General features: G+C 40.1%; 1 protein-coding gene and 1 pseudogene across 2 annotated transcripts in view; both read left to right on the forward strand.

The window, feature by feature from the left end:
- The window catches only part of SCAI (suppressor of cancer cell invasion), a 191,699-nt gene extending 175,664 nt beyond the window's left edge, over positions 1-16,035 (forward strand). For both annotated transcript variants that reach the window (XM_025359040.1, XM_025359039.1), the window contains one exon: positions 15,184-16,035. In XM_025359040.1, coding sequence (XP_025214825.1) covers positions 15,184-15,330 — 147 coding nt within the window. In that variant the 3' untranslated portion in view covers positions 15,331-16,035. The remainder of the gene's footprint in view (positions 1-15,183) is intronic.
- Positions 17-3,003, forward strand: LOC112608512 (annotated as a pseudogene).
- Positions 16,036-20,518: the final 4,483 nt, after the last annotated feature.

Below are 20,518 nucleotides of genomic sequence, written 5' to 3' on the forward strand. Positions count from 1 at the left end.
TTTGGACAAATTCAAAATGATATTTACGAATGTACTTTCACACTGGTCTGTTAAGTAAAAAAATATATATTCACAAATGAATATGTAAAGTATAAAGATTGACAATATTAAGGCACATCTGAGTACCTATCCTTTGTTTAAAAGTAGAACATTTTCTGGTTGGGCTTGGTGGCTCCTGCCTGTAATCCCAGCACTTTGGGAGGTCGAGGCTGGTGGAACATGAGGTCGTGAGTTGGAGACCAGCCTGGCCAACATGCTGAAACCCCTTCTCTACTAAAAATTAAAAAATTAGCCAGGTATGGTGGCATGCACCTGTAATCCCAGCTACTCTGGAGGCTGAGGCAGGAGAATTGCTTGAACCCAGGAGGCTGAGGTTGCAGTGAGCAGAGATTGCACCATCGCACTCCAGCCTGGACGATAAGAGTGAAACTCCATCTCAAAAAATAAAAAAAATAAAAGTAGAACATTTTCAATACCTCCCTGATCCTATCTCCCTCTCAAATGAAACTCACATCCTGAATTTTATTTATTTATTTATTTAAAGATGGAGTTTCACTCGTGTTGCCCAGGCTGGAGTGCAGTGACCCGATCTCAGCTCACTGCAACGTCTGCCTCTCAGGTTCAAGCAATTCTCCTGGCTCAGCCTCCCAGGTAGTAGCTGGGATTATAGGCACCCACCACTACACCTAGCTAATTTTTTGTATTTTTAGTAGAGACAGGGTTTCACCATGTTGGCCAGGCTGGTCTCGATCTCCTGACCTCAGGTGATCCACCCGCCTTGGCTTTCCAAAGCACTGAGATTATTGGCGTGAGCCACTGCATCCGGCCCTGAATTTTTTTTTAAATCATTCACTTTTCTTTATAGTTTTGCAGCATGTATTTCTATTCCTACGCAACATATTTATGAATCCGTATTGTGTGTATTCTTCTGCAACTTCCTTTTTGCCAATGTTTTATTCCTGAGATTGACCCATGTTGATTGACTATAGCTTTCATTCATTCATTTTGTTTGACTGTACAACACTAGGCATTATTTGTACATTGCAGATTACTTATTCTGATAATGGACATTTGGGTTGCTTCCAAGTTTTTATTATTATATAAATGATGCTGGCCATTTGTTATATAAGTGATTTATTATTATATAAATACAGTGACTCACACCTGTAATCCCAGCACTTTGGGAGGCCGAAGTGGGCAGATCACGAGGTCAGGAGTTCAAGACCAGCCTGGCCAACATGATGAAATCCTGTCTCTACTAAAATTACAAAAATTAGCCAGACATGGTGGCATGCACCTGTAATCCCCGCTACTCGGGAGGCTGAGGAAAGAGAATTGCTTGAACCCAGGAGGCGAAGGTTACAGTGAGCCGAGATCATAACACTGTACTCCAACCTGGGCAACAGGCAAGACTCAGTCTTGGGGAAAAAAAAAAAAAAAACAAAAATGATGTTGCTGTGAAATTCTTTTATTAGTTTCCTGGTACACATATATAAGATTTTCTCTGAGGAATATACGTAATAGTAGAATTGCAAGATCAGAGGATATAAGCATATTTAACTTTGCTAGGTAATGCCAGACTGTGTTCCAAAGAAGTTGTATCAGTTTACACTCATACTAGCAGGATGTAAGAGTTGCTATTTCTGTAATCCTTCCTTTCCAACACTTGTTGCAGTCATACTTTATAGTTTTTGTGAATCTGCTGAGTGTAAAGTGGTAGGTCATTGTGGTTTGAATTTTTATTTCCAGGATTACTATTGAGGTTGAGCAACTTCTCATAAGTGTTCTTCTGTTTTTCTCTTTGTAAAGAATGTGTTCAAGTCTTTTGCTTGACTTGATAGTGCACTTTTCTAGCTGTTTATTTTTTGTGTATGCATGTACCTATACAACACTTCCTTGAGATTTTAAATATTTTAGCCATTATATTTTTCACTTCTGTAAGTAAAATGTTTTTTCAAATATGCCTGAACAGTTAAAAAAATCTTTTGCAACTTTTGGTTTCAAAATATTATTTCTTTCCATTTTATTATGGTAATTTTAAAATGTAAAAGAACTGCAATGGGTCAGGCGCAGTGGCTCACACCTGTAATCTCAGCACTTTGGGAGGCCAAGACAGGAGCATCACTTCAGGCTAGAAGTTTGAGAACAGCCTGGGCAACATAGTGAGACCTCATTTCTACAAAGAAATTTTAAAAATTAGCCAAATGTAGTGGTATGTGCCTATAGTCCCAGCTCTTCAGGAGGCTAAGGTGGGAGAATTGCTTGAGCCCAGGAGTTTGAGGCTGCAGTGAACTCTGATTGTACCACTGCATGGGCCAACTGTGCAGTTCCACTTAAGACACAATTTTTTTTTCAATAAATAAATTGGAAAAATTTTGGAGATTTGCTACTGTTTGCAAAACAAATAAACTACACAGCCTAGAAATATTGAAAACATTGTTCACCCGGGCCCCGCAGCCAGTGGAATTGGCCCCGCTCTGTGGCTGCTGGGGCCTGTGCACTGGAATCACTGTGGCCTGCACGCCCCACCATGCCAGTTTGAACCTCTGTGGCCTCAACCAGATTCAGAATGTCAAAAAGCAGAGTGTCTATTGGATGAATTTGAGGAAATCAGGAAGTTTGGGCCACCCAGCCTCTCTAGATGAGACTACCTATGAAAGACTAGCAGAGGAATCACTGGACTGTTTAGCAGAGTTTTTTGAAGACCCTACAGACAAGCCATACACGTTTGAGGATTATGATGTTTCCTTTGGGAGTGGTGTCTTAACTGGTAAACTGAGTGGAGATCTAGGAACCTACGTGATCAACAAGCAGATGCCAAACAAGCAAATCTAGTTATCTTCTCCATCCAGTGGACTCAAGCGTTATGACTGGACTGGGAAAAACTGGGTGTACTCCCACGATAGCGTGTCCCTCCATGATCTGCTGGCTGCAGAGCTCACTAAGGCCTTAAAAACCAAACCGGACTTGTCTTCCTTGGCCTATTCTGGAAAAGACGCTTGATGCCCAGCCCAGTTTTAAGGCTATTTAAAGCTGTCAGGCCAAGACCCCAGCTTCATTATGCAGCTGAGGTCTTTTTTTTTGTTTTTCGTTTTTCATTCCTGCCTTTGAGGAACAGCTCTGTGGCAAGAATGTGTTGCCTCCTACCTTGCCCGCATGTTTTGATTTTTAATTTCTACAGATTTTTTTGGATTGTCTGATTTCCTCCCTCACATGATATCCTTTATCTTTTATAATGTCTTATCCCTATACCTGAACATAGCAACCTTTAAAAAAGCAGAAGAATAAGAAGAAGTTCCAGGAGGAGAAATGAATTGCCTTCACTCTTCATTCTTTGAAGGACTTACGGCAAGAAGTACATGAAGAGCAGCTGGTTTACCTGCTCACTGTTCTGTCTCAAAATGAGACACATTAATGGGTAGGCTACAAATGTTCCCGGGCTTCTTTCAAAGTGGAAGCACCTCTGAGCTCTTTAGCGTTGAAGTGTTGAAAGCAGTTCACATGGGAAGACAATTTCTGATGTGTGCTCTGTGACTGCCAGGGTGTGGCCTGCACTGGGTTGTCCAGGGAGACCTAGTGCTGTTTCTTCCACATGTTCACGTGTGTATGTGTGTATATGTGTGTGTGTGTATTTTTATATATATTTTTTTCAACTTAAGGGTTAGTATGGATTCAGCTGCCACAAGAATGCAAAAAAACTTCCAATCACAAGAAAGGAGGAAAAAAAGTCATTTTCATAAACTGAGTGATGTACCATAATAAACAAAATCATGGAGCTGAGGAGTTGCTTTGTGAACTTGAAGGGGCATATAAAGGAAAGAGATACTCATGTCGATAAAGAGAACCTGGTCCTAGACGCAGTTCAGCCATAAAGTAGTTGTCCCTTTGTGGACAAGTTTCCCAAACTCCCTGGGCCTCTGCTTTCCCATCTGTTAAATGAGGGGATGGAGTGTGGTTGATTTCCAGCATTCAGTGGTCCTGTCAAGCAGCCTAACAGGCTAGCTCTAATTTCCAATGGGCAGATGAGGAGATGACAAAGAACAATTTGTAAGCTATATAGGAAACGTTATTGGTATTCCCCTATTGGTATTTCAGTTGAATTCATGTTAAAATAATAGCCATCCTTTATTGTACGCTTACTGGGTTAAGCCTATTATACCATATTACCTCATTTTAATTTCTAGTGACCTGCAGTTTATACATGAAGCAACAAGGCTCCAGGACATTAAAACTCACACAAAGTTATGCTTATATTATTTTCTTAATGAAAGAAAGATTTATTAGTGACAAGTTTGTATTAATATGTAGCAAAGGCTTTTCCAATGGGTGAATAAAAACACATTACATTATAGTAAAAAAAACAAAAAAAAGTCAAACTGGGAGAAGTGGCATATACCTATAGTCCCAGCTACTCAGGAGGCTGAGGCAGGAGGATTGTATGAAGCCAGGAATTGGAGATCAGCCTGGGCAACATAGCAAGATCTTATCTCTTAAAAAAAGAAAACATACTCTTAATAATGAAACAGTATAAACAAAAGCTAAGTAAAATTTTTTCTTTCTCCTGAAATAAAATTATTTTTTGAGTCTGATGGAAATGTTTAAGTGCAGTAGATCAGTGCCAGTGAGAAAATAAATAAAATCATACAAAAAAGAAATAGTGAAAAAATTCAGAAAAAGGTATGTCATGAATATATAAAATATATGTAGACACTAGTCTATTTTATCATTTAGTACTATCAGATGTACACAAATCTATTATGAATGATTAAAATTTATGCATACACTTACATACCATATATGGTACTGTTCACAGTCCAGAGAAGTGTAAACAAAAGTAATGATGATGCAATATTAAATCATAACTGCATAAAATCACTGTAGTGCCTACTGTACTACTGTAATAATTTTGTAGCCACATCCTGTTGCTCTGGCAGTGAGCTCAAGTGTTGCAAGTACTGCTTAGAATGCCTGTCATCTCCATGAGCAGTTTGTCTCTCCAGTAAATTGTGTATTGTAATAAAAAATGATCTCTACCGGTTCTCACATATTTTTTATTGTGTTTAGTCCAGTACTGTAGTAAACCTTGCATAACACCATGAGACTCATGTGAAGTGATGCTTCAAGTGCTCCCAAGAAGCGAAGAAAAGTCATGATATTACAAGAAAAAGTTGAATACCTTGATATGTACCATAGATCAAGGTTTGCCATTGTGGTTGCCTGCCATTTCAAGATAAATTAATCCAGTAAGGAGTGTTGTAAAAAAAGAAAATTTGTGACACCATCACTGTAGCTACGTCAGCAGGCATGAAAACCTTGCACTTTTTGTGAAATACCTTTTTATCTCATAATGAAAATGTAGCATTTATGTAGGTGTAAGGTTGCTATAAGACATACTTACAGGCCGGGCGCGGTGGCTCATGCCTGTAATCCCAGCACTTTGGAAGGCCGAGGTGGGTGGATCACCTGAGGTCAAGAATTCAAGACCAGCCTGACCAATATGATGAAACCCCATCTCTACTAAAAATACAAAAATTAGCTGGGCATTGTGGCACGAGCCTGTATGTAGTCCCAGCTACTCAGGAGGCTGAGACAGGAGAATTGCTTGAACCTGGAAGGCAGAGGTTGCAGTGAGCTGAGATCACACTACTGCACTCTAGCCTGGGCGACACAGCAAGACTCCATCCCTCCCGCCACTAAAAAAAAAGACATATATTATGATTTGAGAAAAAGCAAACATTATATAACAAAGCAAAAGGAAAGTGAAAGATCCAAAGCTGGAGAATGAAATTCTGGCAAAAAATGATTTGATAATTTTTGAAAGAGCTTTGGCTTTAAAAATGTTAAGATAACACAAGAAGCAGCTTCTGCCAACCAAGAGGCAGCAGACGAGTGGCACCTGGGGGTGGCACTGAGGAGAAAGGATACCTGCCTGAACAGGTTTTTAATGCAGAAGAAAATACCTTTTCTGGAGAAAAAAAAAGAACAACAAAAAAAACCTGCCACAGAGGACGTTTTTTAGTAAGGAAAAGAAGTGAACACCAGGATTTAAACAGGAAGGGATAGACAACTCTGTTAATTTTGTGCAAATGCACTTGGGTTTATGATCAGGACAGTCCTTATCTATAAAGCTGCTAATGCACCTTGATAGAAAAGATAAACACCAGCTGCCAGTACAACAAGAAGGTCTGGACAACAGGAACTTTTTTTCCAGATTGATTTTGTTGATGCTGTGTCCCTGAAATCAGGAAGTACCTTGCCAGTAAGGGACTACCTTTTAAAGTTTTTTTGATATTCGACAATGCCCTGGCTATCCAGAACCCCATTACTTCTATACTGAAGGTGTCAAAGTGGCCTGCTTGCCCTCAAACACACAATGTCAGCCTCTAGATCAGGGGGTCATAAGGACCTTTAAGGTTCATTGCACAGAGTACTGTATGTATTATCAAAACTACGGAAGAGAAACCCTAATGGAGAGAACATCTTGAAAGCCTAAAAGGATTCTACCATTGGAAATGCCATCATTAGTATAGAAAAAGCCTTGAAAACCATCAAGCCTGAAACAATTCCTGCTGGAGAAAACTGTGTCCTGATGTTGTGCATGACTTCAGAGGATTTGTGACAATCAAGGAAATCATGAAAGAGATTGCGGATGTGGCAAAAAGGGTGGGGAGTGAAGGATTTTGAGATACAGATCTTGGAGAAGTTCAAGAGCTAATAGACACCGCACCAGAAGAATTAACTGAAGATGACGTGGGGTGGACATGAATGTTTCTGAACCAGTGCCAGGAAGGAGACATAGAAGAAGCAGTGGCAGAAAACAAATGGATGTTAGACAACCCAGCAGAAGGGTTTAGGTTATTCAGGATTGGGCTTTTGACTTCTATGTCATAGATGCTTCTATGATAACGGACACTGAAATGAAAGCAAATAGTGGAAGGATTGGTGCCATATAGAAACACTTTAGAGAAATGAAAAAGCAAAAATGTCAGACACAAATTATGACATATTTGCATAAAATTACACCCAGTTGCCTGTCTCTTCTGCCTCCCCTTCCATCTCCTCCACCTCTCCTCTCTCTGCCACCCCTGAGACAGCAAGACAACCCCACCTCTTCCTCCACAGCCTACTCAATGTGAAGGCAATGAGGATGAAGGCCTTTATGGTAATCCATTTAATGAATAGTAAATATATTTCTCTTTCTTATGCTTTTTTTTTTTTTTTTTTGAGACAGAGTCTCGCTCTGTTGCCCAGGCTGGAGCGCAGTGGCATAATCTCGGCTCACTGCAACCTGCACCTCTGGGGTTCAAGAGATTATTCTGCCTCAGCATCCCAAGTAGCTGGGATTACAGGCATGTTCCACCACTCCTGGCTAATTTTTGTATTTTTAGTAGAGGCGAGGTTTCACCATGTTGGCCAGGCTAATCTCGAACTCCTGACCTCAAGTCATCCTCCCGCCTCAGCCTCCTAAAGTGCTAGGATTACAGGTGTGAGCCACCATGCCCAGCCCTGGCCAATTTTCTTAATAACATTTTCTTTTTTCAGCCCGGTGCAGTGGCTCACACCTGTAATCCCAGCACTTTGGGAGACCGAGGTGGGCAGATCACAAGGTCAGGCGTTCAAGACCAGCCTGGTCAATATGGTGAAACCCTGTCTCTACTAAAAATACAAAAACTAGCCAAGCATGGTGGCAAGTCCTGTAATCCCAGCTGCTCGGGAGGCTGAGGCAGGAGAATCGCTTGAACCTGGGAGGCAGAGGTTGCAGTGAGCCAAGATTGCGCCATTGTACTCCGGCCTGGGTAACAAAAGCAAAACTCCATCTTGGGGGGAAAAAAATTCTTTTCTCTAGCTAACTGTATTGTAATAATACAACATATAGGCTGGGTGCAGTGGCTCACGCCTGTAATCCCAGCACTATGGGAGGCTGAGGCGGGTACATCACCTGAGGTCAGGAGTTCAAAACCAGCCTGGCCAACATGGTGAAACCCCCTCTACTAAAAATACAAAAACTAGCCAGGTGTGGTGGTATGCGCCTGTAATCCCAGCTACTCAGGAGGCTGAGACATGAGAATTGCTTAAACCTGGGAGGTGGAGGTTGCAGTGAGCCAAGATCGCGCGACTGCACTCCAGCCTAGGTGACAGAGCAAGACTCTGTCTCAAACAAAAAAAAAAAAAAAAAGAAAAGAAGAAACAGTATATAATACATATAACATACAAAGTATTTGTTAATTGACTGTTTATGTTATCTATAAGGTTTCCAGTTAGTGGTAGGCTATAAGTAGTTACATTTCAGGGAGTTGAAAGTTATATATGGATTTTTAACTCTGTTAGGGAGGGGGCTCAGCATCCCTAACCCCTGCATTGTTCAGGAGTCAGCTATATTTGAGTTCTAATGTATTTTTCCATTTATGGATTTGTCTTACCATTCATCAGATTTTTTTTTTTTGGAGACGGAGTCTTACCCTGTTGCCTGGGAGTACAATGGCGTGATCTCTGCTCACTGCAACCTCTGCCTCCCAGGTTCAAGCAATTCTCCTGCCTTAGCCTCCTGAGTAGCTGGGATTACAGGTGCATGCCACCATGCCCAGCTAATTTTTGTATTTTTAGTAGAGATGAAGTTTCACCATATTGGCCAGGCTGGTCTCGAACTCCTGGCCTCAGGTGATCCAACCGCCTCAACCTCCCAAAGTTCTGGGATTACAGGGATGAACCACCACACCCAGCCCCATCTTATTTTTTAATGCATTTTTAAGTAGATTGTGGACATCACCCACAAACACTTCATCATGCATATATATATAGTATGTTTACTTTTTTTTTTTTTTTTTTAATGAGATGAGATCTTCCCATGTTTCCTAGGCTGATCTTGAACTTCTGGATTCAAGCTGTCCTCCCGCCTCAGCATCACACATAGCTGGAACTATAGGCACATTGCCACTGCCCAACTACAATTTTTTTTTAAATTTGAGACAGAGTCTCTGTCTGTCATGCAGTTTGGAGTACAGTGATGCAATTGTAGCTTACTGCAGCCTCAGTCTCCTGGGCTCAAGCAGTCCTCCTGCTTCTAGCCTCCTGAGTAGCTGTGACCACTTGAGTACTGTGCACCACCACGCCCAGCTAATTTTTAAATTTTTTTGTGGAGACGGGTTTTGCTGCATTGCCCAGGGTGGTCTCAAACTTCTGGCCTCAAGCAACCCTCCCACCTTGACCTCCCAAAGTGGGGTAATAGGCATGAGCCACTGTAACTCACCTAATTCTTTTTTCTGTAAAGTTTACACACAGTGAAATACACAAAATTAAGGTATACCATTAAGTGAGTTTTGAGGGAAATATACCTGTGTAACCTAAACCTTTATCAATTTATACAAGATAGCATCATTCCAGATTGTTACTTCTGTACTCCTTTTTATTTAGTCTGGTACCCATTACCCCAGAGGCTGTCACCTTTTGTTTTCACTCAAGATTACTTGTACCTGTTCGTGAACTTGAATCACACAGTATGGACTCTTGTGTAAACCTTCTGTGACTAAGCATGTGCATTGTTCTTGAGATTCATCCCTGTTGTTTCAGATATCAGTAGATCATTCCTTTTTGTTACTGGGTAGTATTCCATTGTCTGAACATACCACAGTTTAGGCATTCTCCCCGTGATGAACACGTGGCAGTTTTACAGTGTTGGCTATTACAGGCCAGAGCATGGTGGCTCATGCCTGTAATGTGAATACTTCAGGAGGCCAAGGCTAGAGGATCGCTTGAGCCCCAGGAGTTCAAAATTACAGTGAATTATGATCATGCCACTGCATTCCAGCATGGGCGACAGAGGGAGTCCCTGTCTTAAATAAATAAATAGTTGGCTAATAGAAATAAAACTGCTTTTTATTATAAATAACAAGGATTGTACAAGTTTTTTTTGTTTTTTTGTTTTGTTTTGTTTTTTGTTTTTTTTTTTTGAGATGGAGTCTCGCTCTGTCGCCCAGGCTGGAGTGCAGTGGTGCAATCTCGGCTCACTGCAAGCTCCGCCTCCCGGGTTCACGCCATTTTCCTGCCTCAGCCTCCCAGGTAGCTGGGACCACAGGCGCTCGCCACCATGCCCAGCTAATTTTTTTTGTATTTTGAGTAGAAATGGGGTTTCACTGTGTTAGCCAGGATGGTTTCAATCTTCTGACCTCGTGATCCGCCCACCTCGGCCTCCCAAAGTGCTGGGATTATAGGCGTGAGCCACCTTGCCCAGCCAGCTTGTACAAGTCTTTGCACAGACATTTGTTTTGAATTTTTTTGGTCCTATTATGGGTATGTGTTTAGTTTAGAAACTGCTAGACCTTTTCTCAAAGTGGTTGTACCATAGTTACATTCCCACCAGTAGCTTTGAAGGTTGCTTTTCATTCTTGCCAACATTGTTGTCAGACTTTTAAATCTGACCATTCTGATGGATATGTAGTGGTATTTAAAATTTCATCAAAATTTTTAAAAATAATAAAATTTCATCAAAATTAAAAAGTTGAGTTGAATGCAAATTGAAGCTACAATGAAAAATTTGAGTTTTTTCTTTTCTGATTTGTGTTTTTGTATATTATCCCAGAAATCTTTACCTGAAGTTACAGAGATTTTCTTTTTTTGTTTGTTCTTTTTTTTTTGAGACTGAGTCTCAATCTGTCACTCAGGCTGGAGTGCAATGGCACAATCTCGGCTCACTGCAACCTCCGCCTCCTGTATTCAAGTGATTCTCCTTCCTCAGCCTCCAGAGTAGCTGGGATTACAGGCGCCCACCACCACATCCAGCTCATTTTTTTGTTATTTTTAGTAGAAAGGGGTTTTCACCATGTTGGCCAGGCTGATCACGAATTCCTGACCTCAAGTGATCCCTCTGCCTTGGCCTCCCAAAGTGCTGCGATTACAGATGTGAGCCACCATGCCTGGCCTTCTCCTATGTTTTCTTCCTAGGAATTCTATAGTTTTAGCTTTCACATGTAGGTCTATGGTTTATTTTGAGTTAATTTTTGTTTACAGTGTGAGATAAAGCTTAAAGTTTTTTAATATGCATGTGTAGTTCTAGTACCATATGTTGAAAAGATTTTTCTTTTCCCATTGAATTACTGTGGTAACTTTGTTGAAAATCAATTAAGCATATGTGTATAGGGATATTTCTGAACTCTAAATTATCTTCCATTAATCTACAGAATTTGTTTTTTTTGTTTTTTTTGTTTTTTTTGTTTTTTTTTTTGTTTTTTGTTTTTTTTTTTTGAGACGGAGTCTTGCTCTGTCACCCAGGCTGGAGTGCAGTGGCGCGATCTCGGCTCACTGCAAGCTCCACCTCCTGGGTTCACGCCATTCTCCTGCCTCAGCCTCCCGAGTAGCTGGGACTACAGGCGCCCGCTACCACGCCCGGCTAATTTTTTTGTATTTTTTAGTAGAGACGGGGTTTCACCGTTAGCCAGGATGGTCTCGATCTCCTGACCTTGTGATCCGCCCGTCTCGGCCTCCCAAAGTGCTGGGATTACAGGCTTGAGCCACCGCGCCCGGCAATCTACAGAATTTGTATCAAATACACTTTTGTCTTTACTATTGTAACTTTAAAAAAGTCTTAAAATCGGCCACTGCACTCCAGCCTGGGCAACAGAGCGAGACTGTCTCAAAAAAAAAAAAAAAAAAAAAGTCTTAAAATCTGAGAGGGAGAGTCCTCTTCCCCAAAAGAGTTTTAAGTGTTTTGGTTGTTTTAGGTCCTTTGTACTTCTATATGAATTTTAGCATCCATGTCACATTTTGCTTAGAATTGTATTAAAAATCTATATATAATTCAACTGTGGGGAATTATTATTTTAATAGTCTTGAATCTTCCAGTCAATAATAATGGTATATATCCTCATTTACTTATATCTTTAGTTTCTTTCACCAGGATTTTGTAGTTTTTATCACACAGGTCTTGCATGTGTCTTACAATTCCAAAGTATTTTATGTTCCAGTACGCTTTAAATATTGAATTGTTTGGCTGGGAGTGGTGGCTTATACCTGTAATCACAGCACTTTGGGAGGCCGAGGTGGGAGGTCACCTGAGGTCAGGAGTTAAAGACCAGCCTGGCCAACATGGCAAAACCCCATCTCTACTAAAAATACAAAAATTAGCCAGGTGTGGTAGTGGGCGCTTATAATCCCAGCTACTCGATAGGCTAAGGCAGGCAGAATCACTCGATCCCAGGAGGCGGAAGTTGCAGTGAGCCGAGATCATGCCATTGCACTCCAGCCTGGGCGACCAGAGTGAGACTCCATCATGAAAAAAAAAAAAAAAATTATTTGGCCAGGCGTGGTACCTCACACCTGTAATCCCAGCACTTTGGGAGGCAGAGGCGGGCAGATCACAAGGTCAGGAGTTGGAGACCAGCCTGGCCAACATGGTGAAACCTCATCTGTACTAAAAATACAAAAAAAAAAAAAAAATTAGCCAGGCATGGTGGCTTATGCCTGTAGTCCCAGCTACTTGGGAGGCTGAGGCAAGATAATTGCTTGAACCTGGGAGGCGGAGGTCGTAGTGAGCCGAGATTGCACCACTGCACTCCAGCCTGGGCGACAGAGTGAAACTCCATCTCAAAAAATTGAATTATTTTTATTTCATTTTTCAGTTGCTTGTTGCTAATACATAGAAATGCACTTGTAAAACACCGGCCTTGTGGCTGGGTACACTGGCTCACTCCTTTAATGCCAGCACTTTGGGAAGCTGAGTCAGGGAGATCACTTGATCCCAGGAGCTGGAGACCAGCTGGGCAACATGGTGAAACCCTGTCTCTACAAAAAATTACTTGGATGTGGTGGCATATACCCATAGCCCCAGCTACCTCGGAGGCTGAGGTAACAGGATCACTTGAGCCCGGAAAGTCAAGGCTACCCTGAACCATGATTGTGCCACTGCTCTCCAGCCTGGGCGAAAGAATGAGAAATCCTTTCTCAAAAAAAAAAAAAAAAAAAAAGACAGTTGACCTTGTGTTCTGCAGTCTTGCTAAATTTACTTGTTAGTTCTTTTAGCTTTTTTATATGTTCCTTAATATTTTCTATATACAGGATCATGTCATCTATCCTTATAAAACAGCTTTACTTGTTTTTTCCCAATCTATATGGCTTTTATTGTTATTAGTGCTTTATATCAGGGCTAGGTCTTCTAGTAAAATGTTGAATAAAAGTAGTGAAAATGGACATTCTTGCCTTCTTTCTGATTTTAGGGTAAAGGTGTTTAGTCTTTTACCATAAATTATTATGTAAATTGTTGGTTATTCATAGATACCCTTTCTCAGATTGACTGAGCTCCCTTTCATTCCTAATTTACTAAGAGTTTATATCAGGAATGGGTATGGATAATTGCCAAAAACTTGTTTCTGTATCTACTGATCTAATATATTCTGTTAATGGAGTGAATAACACTAATTGATCTTTTAATGTTAAATCGGCCAGGCACAGTGGCTGATGCCTGTAATCCCAGCACTTTGGGAGGCCGAGGTGGACAGATCACCTGAGGTTGGGAGTTTGAGACCAGCCTGACCAACATGGAGAAACTCCGTCTCTACTAAAAATACAAAAATTAGCCAGGCATGGTGGTGCATGCCTGTAATCCCAGCTACTTGGGAGGCTGAGGCAGGAGAATCACTTGAACCCAGGAGGTGGAAGCTGTGGTGAGCCAAGATTGTGCCATTGCACTCCAGCCTGGGCAACAAGAGTGAAACTCCATCTCAAAAAAAAAAAAAAAAGTTAAACCAACCTTGCATAGCTATTAAACCCATTTTGTGGTCATATTTTTGCATTTTGTTTCCTTTTTGCATTGCTGGGTTCAATTTGCTAATATTTCATTATGGATTTTTATATCTGTTTTATGAATGATTTTGGTTTTTATTTTTTTTATCATAATGTCTTCATGTGGTTTTGTTATCAGGATAGTGTTAACCTCATAAATTGAGTTGATATGTTCTTCATTCTCTTCTATTTCTTAAAGAGTTTGTTTAGATCAGTATTATTTCTTCCTTGAAGCCACCTGGGCTTCACGGCGCATAGACTGGTTGAGCTTAGGAGTTCGAGACTAGCATGGCCAACATGGCAAGACCCTATCTCTACAAAAAATAAAAAAATTAGCTGGGCATGGTTGTGCACAGCTGTAGTGCCAGCTTCTTGGGAGCCTGAGGTGGGAGGATTGCTTGAGCTCACTGCAAGGCTGCAGTAAGCCAGCCTGGGCAACACAGTGAGATTTTATCTAAAAAAAATTTATTTTTGTAATGTGTAATAAGTGAGTCCTACAGGCAGAGAGAAGTTAACGTTTGTATATGTGAACTGTTGCATGAGATGTACAGAAAAGTAGCAACTTCTGCAGGAAATTTTAAATGTATGGCAGGATTATAGTTTATAGAACTTACCCACTGAAGAAGAATTTCTAGGCTGGGCGCTGTGGCTCACGCCTGTAATCCTAACACTTTGAGAGGCTGAGGCAGGCAGATCACATGAGATCAGGAGTTCAAAACCAGCCTGGCCAACATGGCAAAAAGCCTGGGCTGGAGTGCAATGGCGTGATCTCAGCTCACTGCAACCTCTGCCTCCCGGGTTCAAGGAATTCTCCTGCCTCAGCTTCCTGAGTAGCTGAGATTATAGGTGCCCACCACCATGCCTGGCTAATTTTTGTATTTTAGTATAGATGGGGTTTCAGCATGTTGGCCAGGCTGGTCTCGAACTCCTGACCTCATGATCTTCCCGCTTTGGCCTCCCAAAGTGCTGGGATTACAGGCGTGAGCCACCGCGCCCAGCCGCCCCGGCCTCATTTTAATTTCCAAAGCAATATCTTTTTATTTAACATATACTTGTTGAAATTCTATATGTGTTAGGATTTTCCCCCCAGTAGCATGAATTATATGGTTTCCACATGATATAATGGTCTAGCAACATTCCACTATAGTGTCTAGCAACAATAGGCCTCAGTAAACATTTGTGGAATAACTCACTAAATGAATATATTATGTTGAACCATCTGAAATTGTCATTTTTAGAGGTCAAAATGGTTAAATATCAGCAATTCAATATTCAACAAATATATTAACAATAAGATTCATTCCAATATAAAAGAGAAAATACATATTATATTAGTTCTTGACACTGTATCAATGTGTAAAATTTTCTTTCATTAGACTGCAAAACTTGACTTTTCTCTTTTTTGTCCACCAGGAAACACGAAATTATCCAGAATCATATCCACAACTGCCAAGGGATGAAACAGTGGAGAATCCTCATCTCCAGAAGCACATTTTGGAATTAGCATCCATTCTGGATGTTCGAAACGTGTTCTTTGAGAATACCATTGATGACTATTAAAACAAAAACCTCTTGTCGAAACAAGTTTTCATTTTCCACAAATTTTAAATGGTGCAGTTTTCTAATGTGATAAGACACATAGTGGTGTTACTTAGTTTTTATTTTTTAATTTAGGGCCACCATTTTAAAAACAAACTGAGAAAAAAAAAGTTCACACTTTTAGGGCAACTGTTTTAAAATGCAACCTTTCAGGTCTTTTAAAATCTTAATCTTGGAATTTTTATTTTTTGATTTTGAGGGATGGATATTTACCTCCAACTTCTAATCCTACACTCAAATAGTCACTATTCTCACCCTGAGAAGAAAAAATCATTTATTTTTGTATAATGAGGTAAATCCAACTCTTATACTAGGACCTAAGTTAAATGTCTGGATTTGGAAGTATGTAATCGTTCGTAATGATGAAGCTAGCCACCATGGACTACTGAAAATCAGGAACAGAGTCCCTCCATAATATATTTTTTCTCATTCCAACTTAGCTGGTAGAAAAATGTTTGATTCTTTGAAACATGATCAAGCCAGTTTTTGAAATCATTTAATTTCTTTCAATACTGTCATAATATCAGAAATTGGATTGAATTGCATCTGAAAGCTAGATCTTAATTGAGGACTTGAGATGGTAAATATTACTTGGAATGTATGAGTATTGTGTTATGAGATTTATTTGCATATTTTCTTTTCTTTGTAGTCTGTGAATGCTGGAAATGAAAAAGGAAACAACTTTGAAATATTTCAGTCAAAAAACCATGTCATTGGTTTCATGATACAATGTCTCCAATAGGAATTCTATTTAAACTCTTGGTTTATGAGATCACATTTAAAGACTGGATTTATGTCTGTGGCATAAAGTTTTAATTTTTTGCCTCACTGAAATTTATGAGACTTCAAAGTCAGAGATGTTTTAAATTTTGGTAAGGGGGAACTGGATGTTATGAAACCTAAAATGTAAGTTGGTTTTGCATTGACAATTTTGAAATAAGATTTATTAACATTTCCTGTATTTAGTATTTTATATTCATGCACAAAATTTTTATTATCTTAAATAGGACTCTGTGTATATTATAAAGATTTTTCTTTTTTGTATTTTCCTTCCCTGTCATTCCCTTTATAATTTCACAGTCACTTACTATGAAGTTCTCCCCTCCTTTTTGATGACCCAGCATTCAGTTTCAGAAATCTATGAATGAAAAGGCCTGATACCTAATTTTCTGTACAGGATCACATCTGGCAGTCCCAGGGGAAGTGAGGTGATTGCTTGTGATATCTCTTTCCCATGGCCCTAGGTAAATTTTACTCTAATTTTTTTTTTTTTTTTTTTTTGAGACAGAGTCTCGCTCTTGTTGCCCAGGTTGGAGTGCAGTGGCGCTATCTCGGCTCACTGCAACCTCTGCCTCCCAGGTTCAAGCGATTTTCCTGCCTTAGCCTCCCGAGTAGCTGGGATTACAGGTGCCCGACACCATGCCCGGCTAATTTTTGTATTTTTAGTAGAGATGGGGTTTCACCATGTCGGTCAGGCTGGTCTTTAACTCCTGACCTTGTGATCTGCCCGCCTCAGCCTCCTAAAGTGCTGGGATTACAGGTGTGAGTGACCGCACCTGGCCATTATTTTTTAACTTGGTTTTCATTTCTGGCATAGAGACTAATTTGGGTCTAAGTTATTCCCATTCCTGCTCTGATTTGCTGATTTTTCAAACCTGAAGTCCGAAGTTACTGTTTTGGGGTTTGGGGACTTGGGGGAGTATTCTGTTTACTTTTTTTTTTTTTTTTTTTAAAGAGACAGGGTCTTGCTCTGTTGCCCAGGCTGGGGTGCAGTGGTACGTTCATGGCTCACTGCAGCCTCAAATTCCTGGACTCAGGCAATCCTCCCACCTCAGCCTCCCAAGTAGCTGGGACTACAGGCATGCGCCACTGTGCTTGGCTAATTTTCTTTATTTTTTAATTTTTTGTAGAGACGTGTTCTCACTTTGTTGAGCAGGCTGGCCTCAAACTCCTGGGCTCAAGTGATCCTCCTGCTTCAGCCTCCCAAAATGCTAGGATTACAGGTGTGAGTCACTGTACCTGGCCTGTTTACTTTTTTAAAAATATTTTTGTTTGTTCTTTCAAACAGTATTTCAGAAAGCTTGGGAAAAGTTACCCTGGAAAGAGATTTCCTTTGCTAGTGGGTTTTCATTTTCAGGTAAAGACTGCTTTCCTTTTTTTTCAGTATGCTTTCCTTTTTTTTCAGTAACTTAATAAACTTCATAGCTTTCCTTTAGTAACAGTGTTCATTGACCTACAGCAATAGACTATTTTCAGTTTTCTGACCTCTTGTTTCAATTCCCCTTAAGTCCTGTGCCAGTTATGCTCCTACCAACACAGAGTTTCCTGTCCTCTAATGTTTAAAATAGTATTTACTGTTCTGAGCTTTATCCTTCCCTGTTAAGCATAAAGAACACTGGTCTGAGAACTAGGAGACCTAAGTTCTAGTCCTGGCTTTCCTGGTAACTAGTATTATGCCCTTTGACAAGTGTCTTCATGTCTCTGCTTATTAGCACTGTCATCTGTAAAATGAAGAGGTTGGCCCAGGTTCTTTCTAACTCTGATTCTGTAATTTGGACTCTTGGTTCCAAAAATATTGATTTCCCCACTCCAACCACCAAGAGAACTATTTACCCTGTTTGTAGTGTACACAACATTTTCTTTTGTAGGTCACATTTACTTAGATTTTGTTCAAGAAAATCTGGGCCCCACTTAGCTGTTTTAGAAACTAGTGCAGACGGAGACTCTCCTGAGGAAATTAGAGCTTTTATGATTAGAAACATGTTTGTCTAAAAATGAGGGTCTTAGAAATCACAACATTGACCCTCATGACATTGCCCCTTAAGCTAGTAGTGTAATTCCTTACAGGTAGTTAAAAACCTAAAGTGGACTGAAGTGATCTTGAATCTTCAAAGAGAGGAAAACTGTGCTGGAAAATGTTATTGTTTCATTGATGCCTTCAGAAAAATGCGTATTAAACAACGACTATACTCCAGATTTTCTTCTGGGCATTGGGGAAGCAAACAAAGTAGACTTAAAAATCCTCGTGTTCATGAGGCTTACATTCTAGTAGGAGGAGTAAGGCAATAAACATAAGTAATTTATGTTAGAAAATGTTAAGTAGGATGGAAAAGTGTAGATTATGGTAAGGTAAATCTTTTGTTTGTTTTCTTAAGGATAATGTTTAAAAGAGTGATGAAGCCGGGCATAGTAACATGCCCCTATTAGTCCCAGCTACCTGAGAGGCCAAGGTGGGAGGGTCACTTGAGCCCAGGAGTTTGTGGCTGCAGTGAGCTGTGATTGTACCACTGCACTCCAGCCTGGATGACAAAGCAAGACCTCATCTCTGGAAAAAAAAGAAAAAGTGATGATCAGGGTAGGCTTCATTAGGAAGGTCACATTTGCAATGAATACTGTGTCTTTACTTTTTATCATGAAAGTTTTAAATATACAGTTTTTTTTGTTTTTTGTTTTTAAGATGGAGTTTCGCTCTTGTTACTCAGGCTGGAGTGTGGTGGCGGGATCTCCGCTCACTGCAACCTCTGCCTCCCAGTTTCAAGTGATTCTCCTGCCTCAGCCTCCTCAGTAGCTGGGATTACAGGCATGCACCACCACACCCAGCTAATTTTGTATTTTGAGATGGAGTCTACCATGCTGGTCAGGCTGGTCTCCAACTCCTGACTTCAGGTGATCCGCCAGCCTCGGCCTCCCAAAGTGCTGGGATTACAGGCATGAGCCACCACGCCCAGCCTAAACATACAGTTTAATAAACCCTCCTTGTACCTCACCCAGCTTCTGTAGTTCTTTAATCAAGGGAGAATTATGTAAAAGGACAGTTGCCCAATGGGCTTGAGCTGATAGTGGCAAAAAATTTCATTTTTTTAAAGTGCATACCACCTGCCCTTTATAAATATAAAAAATTTAAGCCCTAATGTATTTAATTTTATAATTCATAAAAATTTAAATACAGGAACTAAGAACAGAGCAAAGCAAAGGGAAAAATCACTCCTTTGTTTTCAAATTGCACAAATTCTCCCTGGAGATTCTGATACAGTCTCTCATCTCTCTTAAGTATCATTATAAACAACATAGAAAGCATAACACTGCAAGAAGTCAGTTATACACAAAACAAAATGAAGCACAGTGAAATTTTCTCTTTATCTGTGTATTTCTGAAGTTGGTAAAGCAACTGTCTTCTCTATTTTACAGAAGAGAAAGCTGAGACCCATAGTGATGGTCTAGTGATAGAGCTAGAACTAAAACTCAGATCTCCTCATCTCAGCCCAGTCTTCTCAGTAGCTCAGACTGCTCTCTATAATGAACAAGAAAGAATAATTAGGGATTTGTATTTTGGCACAGAACAGTATCAAATTTTTATTATAAAAATCCACAAGTCTGACATTTTATCTTTTATTCTAGCCAGGATGTGTCCTTCATATGCATGTGTGTGTTTCTCCTAGAAAGTGGTGCTCTTAAACCTCTCAAAGCACAGAATTTATTGTACTCTCTTTATTTTTACCAAATTGAAATGTTTTAGGGTTTCAGAAGCAAAGTGCAATCCAATTGTGGCTGGAGTTTTCCTGATAGAGGATCCGGGTGGTTCCCTCCCTTCCAAATTCTGGCTACTGCCCTTTATTTCCTTTGTGCAATAGAATTCCCTGAAACAGATTAGGTGGTAATTGTACTGAATTTAGTCAGGATAATGGGAAAAGCGACAAATCAGATTTATGTATTAGGTATTAAGGAGCTTTCTGTAGCACTCTCCTCCAGGTTTAATCTCCTCTGACATGTGTGATTTAGTAACTTTCTGTCTCTGAGAAGCAGTTTGGACCCAGTTGAAAAATCTAATTTCTGGAGACTTGTAATCAGCTTGATATACAGAAAACATTCTGGACTGGAAATATAGTCAGGTACCAAGGTCTGCTAACTTGGCCATTGCCAGTGATTCAAAACCACCTCCCCACCCTGAGTGAGTAAAAGATTTGATACGAATATGAATGCTATGAGTCTTCTGGTGATATTTTGAGTGTGTATGTTCCTGTGTGTGTTTGGAAAGCATAAGAGGGTATTTACCTTGAGGGCTCTTTTGTTGACCTTATTTATTTGAAATTCTTATTTTATTTGTAATGGCATATGTATATTTTTGTGATGCTACATGCAATCTCTGTGT

This window comes from Theropithecus gelada, chromosome 15 (assembly GCF_003255815.1).
Source record: "Theropithecus gelada isolate Dixy chromosome 15, Tgel_1.0, whole genome shotgun sequence".
Taxonomy (NCBI): Eukaryota; Metazoa; Chordata; class Mammalia; order Primates; family Cercopithecidae; genus Theropithecus; species Theropithecus gelada.